The 6307-nt window shown below is 38.9% G+C and overlaps 1 protein-coding gene across 1 annotated transcript; it reads right to left on the minus strand.

The window, feature by feature from the left end:
* Positions 1 to 297: 297 nt before the first annotated feature.
* b3gnt7 (UDP-GlcNAc:betaGal beta-1,3-N-acetylglucosaminyltransferase 7) lies at positions 298 to 4248 on the minus strand. Its single transcript, XM_030131492.1, has 2 exons — positions 3974 to 4248; positions 298 to 2892 (listed from the first exon to the last, which is right to left on the minus strand). Coding segments are annotated over exons 1-2 (1236 nt in total). The 5' UTR covers positions 3976 to 4248; the 3' UTR covers positions 298 to 1658.
* Between the last annotated feature and the right edge of the window lie 2059 nt (positions 4249 to 6307).

Raw genomic sequence — 6307 nt, forward strand, 5'->3', positions numbered from 1 at the left:
TAATTACACAACTGGCATTTCTTTGATATCTTATCACCAGCAGACACTGTTCTAGAGAAAGCAGAATAGAGTACTCTTGGGTTTCGTAGAAGAACATATCCTTTCTTGACTGTTTAGTTGCGTAATTGATACCTACATGTCAGCAGTAATCACTATTGTTGGTTGACCCGATATGGATTTTCACATTGATGTTCGATGCTGATAAAGCCACACACAAGGAGCCAATCTAGGACAGACTTTAAAAAGGAAAATGATTTTAAGTGTTTATTTACAACAGACGCTATGTACACTCTGATTTTTTTTTAAAACATATATTTACATTTCCAGGACACAGTCATTACCCACTATAACCACAATGTTTATCTTTAGAATCAGTGAACATCCCATTAATATGGTGATCAGCGGCTTTAAATTAAACGTAAGAACCCCGTATTTTCCCTCTTTCAGTTAGGTATTTAAATAAGTCACATACTCGTACCAGCAACAGTTTAAGTTCACAGTGTCATGGTAAACCCTCAATCAAATTCATGTCAAGTATTTCAGCACATTCAGATCCACAGAAACCATACATCTAACAACTTTAGACATTTAAAAATAAAAGTTTACAGTAGTGAAAAAGTAGCAGACATCCTGATCAAGTCAGGTAAATTCCAATAAATGAGTGCAAGGATTTCTACAATACAAAAAGTAATCTTTACTGTAGGAAAGGTCCTGTATGTATTTGCAGACAACAATATCCTCGTGACACTTAAAATAGAACAGGTGACCAATGATGACATGATTTTTTGACGAAATCACTGAGGTAGTTTTCTTTCTCTTGCTTGATGCCACTGCAACATTAGTACAAACCCAAAACTTGAACAGATTTAAGGTGAGAAAAATGAGCAATGAGCTTCAGGCAAAGCCTCTAGCATGATTAATAATATTGTCTTTTTACTTTTTTACTTTATCTCAAACTAAACCAAGCATTTCATTGATCTGTGAAAATAAGAAACAAACAAAAGTAGCAGATAAAACATATCCAAGGTTTTGTGTACCACATGATCCCAGGATCCATTTTACCTACATTTTATTCACATTAATGGGTTCACGGTCAGTGTTGGTTCAGTGACAGATAACACCCGTTTCTCAAACTGCAGGCATGGGTTCCTGGACGAAATAAAACCTCCACCATAATCACAGTAGAAAAAAGAAGAGGAAACAGCATTTTGCTGTTAACGAAGCATTGGGAAAGTAACCAACAGGCTCAAGGTCTATCAAAGATCCAAAATAAGAACAAGTTTTATACTACTGAGCGGAAATCGTGTTATTGTAGACCAGGTAAATGTGCTTTTTAGGCACCTATAGATGCAGCATCTCATTTCTGTTTCTGAATTTGCGTGCTAAAGTGTGAGTCCTTCAAATGCCAATATAAATACAAAATCATAGTTCAACGTTATAAAAACTGTATAATTTACTTAACTTTTGAAGAAGCACCTTCAAAAATTCCATTACTGCACAGACAGTAAATTGTCACCCTGGTTCCTCTCCACACAAAAGAGAGGTAACTGGCAGGTTTGTATTTGCCGTTGCTTCTCCTGCATCATACTTCCTGCTCATATCCGCCGAGGTTCAGCTCAGCTTGTGGGTGCTGTCCTTACCTTCAAGTTCCCATCAAGCTATAGGATCTCCACCTTCTGAGAGCAGACCAGGTCGCTGTTGACCAGGTTCCACATGTGCATGAGGTCCGATGGGAGCAACTTGTGCACCACGATCATGCTCTTAAAGAAACAAGGTTCTCTGTTCAACTTACTGTTTTTATTTTTTACCAAGCCAAACGTCTTAAATGCATTGTGTTTGATAGGAGTAACCTGAAGCACCTCCAGACACATGCCCAAGAAGACATCATCGATTGGATACAGTTCCAAGGTATCTGCTGCTAAGTGAAGCCTCCTCGCCAGGGTCCCGTCCATCAGGAAACCCCCTCCACCAGCATAGGGAGGGTAGTATGTTTTACTATACAGAGCCTGGGGGATGTAGTACTTGTTTTCCTTTTTACGAATTGGCTTGGCCTTAAAAATCACATCCCCAACAAACAGGTCTTTTACCTGGCTGCTCATCTGTAGGAACTCAAAGATGTTGTCTACGCTCACGAAGACATCATCGTCCCCTTTGAAGACATAGCGCACACTTGGACAGTAAGTGTGGAACCACTTGAGGAAGTGTGTCTCTTTGAGCGTGAGGTTGAAGAAACTATCCAAGAAGTCCCACTGGAGGATATCACCGTAGATGTAGTCCTCATACTCCAGTAGCTTTTGATGGTTCGCTCTCTCTGCCTCATTGGAAGGTTTACCAAGAAGGAAGAGGGTCTTTATTCTCTTCCCATTCACCACCTGCTCCTTACCCCAAGTTTTTCGAATAACCTCCCTACGATCGTGCTGCGTGGCCACCGACTTAATCACCATTAGAAGATACACATTCCCTGAGCACTTCTCTGGATGGTTTAGGAGCATCGGAAAGTAACGGCAGTGTCGATAAAGCATGAACTGCTTGAAGTTGACCTCCAGGCCCTTGAACCAGTCCTGGCTAGAGATGTTGAGGTTGGCACTACAGTTGGAGGAGGTCACATCCCAGGTTCTGGGGTTGACGTCCTCAGTGCTGCTGGGCCTCTGCGTGGTGACCCGAGTGTCAGGTATCTGCTGGTGTTTGATGGCCTTCCAGAAGCTCTTAAAGGTATCTGTTTTGTCTTCGACCTCCGTTTCCTCGGAGGCATCCATGCGAACTTGCCTCTCAAGTTCAAAGGGAGCCCCCATATTGATGCTCCCTCTTTGGACAACAGTCAGAGTCACCACAGCCAGGAAAAACATGACACTCACCCTCTTGTACACCCTCCACCGATCTCTGTTGTTCATCCTGAGGGAAGATAAAGATCATAAGTCACATATACAGAAGAATTTAGGAGCTATGCCAGGAATTTAACTTTGGGCCATAAAAATATAGTCTTCAGTTGGTGGTCCTCTTGATGTGTCTATAATGAAGATCATCAAACCAAATGACAATTAACAAAAGATCCCAAAAAAGGATTACGTTATTTACAAAGAAATATTTGCTGTATGATATAGTACTGCCATTGCAGCTACATGCCCAGATGTTTACGTTCATTCCAGTGGAACATTTTCTGTTTCATGTACAGCAATTAAACACAGGAGCCTCAGGCAGGGATTCATTATGACTATATTGTGCTATTTGTGGTAGCTCTGCGCACACAAATCTTGTGATGAGACAATCTAAGGTATTCTTATCTAAGCATTGTATTGTAGTACCTGTTTTTGCATACTTATGTTACAGACTGGATCAGACTTCATGCACATGGCCTATTAATTCTTCTTATTACAAATATAGCCATAGAAATCAACGACAAAGAGTCACTTCTGGGAGGATGTTCTTTCAAACTGAGGTAATCCCTGCACTTCAAATTCTCACTTTTCCATCATATCATGCCAGGGCTCGTTCACTCACAACCCCAGAAACACTCCCCTCTGGGCCCCTTGTTTCGAAAATAAGAGTTTCTTCCTGATTTTAACACCAAGGAGTCACCTTTAAAAAACATACCAGACAACTCGGAGCAAATTCTGTGCATACTTTTTTTTTTTTTTTTAATCTTATTTATCCCCTACTACTGATTGACACAGCATGTATTTTTTGTATCTAACACATTTAGGCTTTTTGTCTCTTCTTTATGTTTTTACTTAAACTACCTTTCTGTTGTGCATTTTTCACTTTATATCTATGTAAACCTATCTATCCAAACATTTTACGCATTTTTACGCATTTTCTTTATTAAAATGCTTGTGCCATCTGGAGGTGAAGGGAATAGAAAAAAGTAGACGAAGAAAACCACCACCACCAATAATAATAATAATAATAATAATAATAATAATAATAATAATAATAATAATATCAGTGCGCAATTGTTAAATATGAACAAACTTACATTTTCTCTTGCTTGAGACAATCCGATTGAAGAGATCAAGAAACCGCCAGTAAAACCAATAAAGTGCTGATTCCAGAAAAGATGCGTCTCTCAGTAGCGCAAATTTATCTCTCTCTCTCTCTCTCTCAAAAAAAAAAAAAAAAAAAATGTTAAGATAATCCTTTTCCAGCGAAGTGAGAAGTGAAAAGCGGGCGCGGAGCCTGAACGTCCCTTCGCTTGATGCAGATGTGCCCTGAATGCGTCGCAGTGTGCGTCTGCTCCCAGTCCTTCAGATGGTCCATCCGCTTTTAAAGGCAGGACCACAGTTACGTAGAACACATACATGAGGACGCAAATGATGAATGAAGTGGGACGCACAGAGTCCGCCCGTCCCGGACGCACAATGGGCGGACAAAAACCTGCAGGGCTCTGAAAAGTGCGTTTCTTTTCATTTCTTGTCACTTGTCACTTATTGTCGTCGTCCTGTTATGGAAATATTGGCAACCTGAAAGTTAGGCAGCTACCTTTTCACTTTAGACATGTAATAACCCAACCCAAGTGTCAACATTTACCAACTATTAATTTACACATCTTAACTTCCCTATCCAAAGTAAACTGGTGAAGCCTGTATGCTGCATAAGACTATAAATAACAGGAAAAAAAAAAAAACAGGATTCTATCAGACAGGAAAGTATATTGAACCAGCCTATTTTTTTCCATTTTCTGCCCTGATAACTTTATGACTCCAAGAAGAATGAGTCACTGCTCCCATGGTTGTAATTTTATTGTAATAAATATGAATTTTCTTAAATGTGTGACACGTTAAGTCTTGCTTGGTTTTAGTGAATAATAATCCTTGTCATATTAAGTCCTTTACAGTCACTGAATTTATTGGTGAATTGCTAAAATTTCCTTTTGTGATGTACAACCATGTGGGAAAGTCTCTGTGATGTCATACTGTTTTTATAGTTTAAGACTGAACATCAGTTATTAGATCACAGGTGTCAAACATGCGGCCCGGGGGCCAAATCCGGCCCACCAAAGGGTTCAATCCGGCCCCTGGGATGAATTTGTAAAATGCAAAAATTACAGTGAAGAAATTAATAATCAAAGATGTTTAAATCATTTTAGGTCATTTCCATCTAAAGTGGATCAGACCACTAAAATACTATCATAACCTATAAATAATGAAAACTGAATTTGTCTCTTATTTTTAGTGTAAAAAAAGTTAAATTACACAAAAATGTTTACATTTACAGACTAGCCTTTTACAAAAAAATATGAATATCTGAAATGTCTGAAGAGAAGTATGTGGAATTTTAATAATATTCTGCGTTTTATTTAATGTTTTGTGTATTTGTTGAGCCACTGTGATCTCTAAGTTGTGATTTGCATGTATAAATGATAAACTAATGCGTAATATCGTTAGCATTGTACTTATTTTACTAAAGAATCTTCAGCTTGTTCATATTATGTTCAAGTACAATTCGTGGATATAAACATTTTCATTACAGAATTTACTTTTTATACTCAAAAGTTCTTATCCTATTATTTCTATTATTTTACTGGTCTGGCCCACTTTAGATCATATTAGGCTGAATGTGGCCCGTGAACTAAAATGAGTTTGACACCCCTGTATTAGATTTTATGATTGTGTTTGATAAGGGGAACAGTGGAAATAATGACAGAAGTAGTAAAGAGTAGTCAGTGTTGTATTTTTTTAGACTATATTGTTATTATTGAACCACATACAATTACAAAGTCAGCTTACTATCACCTTAAGAACATTTCTAGGATTAAAGGACTGATGTCGCAGCAGGACCTTGAAAAACTTGTCCATGCATTTATCTTTAGCGGAGTTGACTACTGTAACAGTATCTTCTCTGGTCTGCCTAAAAAGTCTATCAGATGACTGCAGCTGATCCAGAATGCTGCTGCTCGAGTCCTCACTAAAGACCAAGAGAGTGGACCACATCAGTCCAGTTTTCAGGTCTCTACCCTGGCTCCCTGTCTCTCAGAGAACAGACTTTCAAATTCTCTTGCTAGCATATAAAGCACTGAATGGTTTAGGCCCAAAATGCATCAGAGACCTTCTAGTCCAGTATGAACCATCCAGACCACTCAGGTCGTCTGGTGCAGGTCTGCTCTGTGTTCCAAAAGTCAGAACTAAACATGGAGAATCAGCGTTCAGTTTATATGCTCTGTGGAACAAACTACCAGAAAATATCAGGTCTGCTGAGAGTCTGAGTTCTTTTAAGTCCAGGTTAAAGACTCACCTGTTCACTGCTGCCTTTGACTAAAAGGCTTTTGACTTTTGAAATGTTATATTCTTTCGAAACTCTGCACTGCAACTCT

This window comes from Sphaeramia orbicularis, chromosome 4 (assembly GCF_902148855.1).
Source record: "Sphaeramia orbicularis chromosome 4, fSphaOr1.1, whole genome shotgun sequence".
Lineage (NCBI taxonomy): Eukaryota > Metazoa > Chordata > Actinopteri > Kurtiformes > Apogonidae > Sphaeramia > Sphaeramia orbicularis.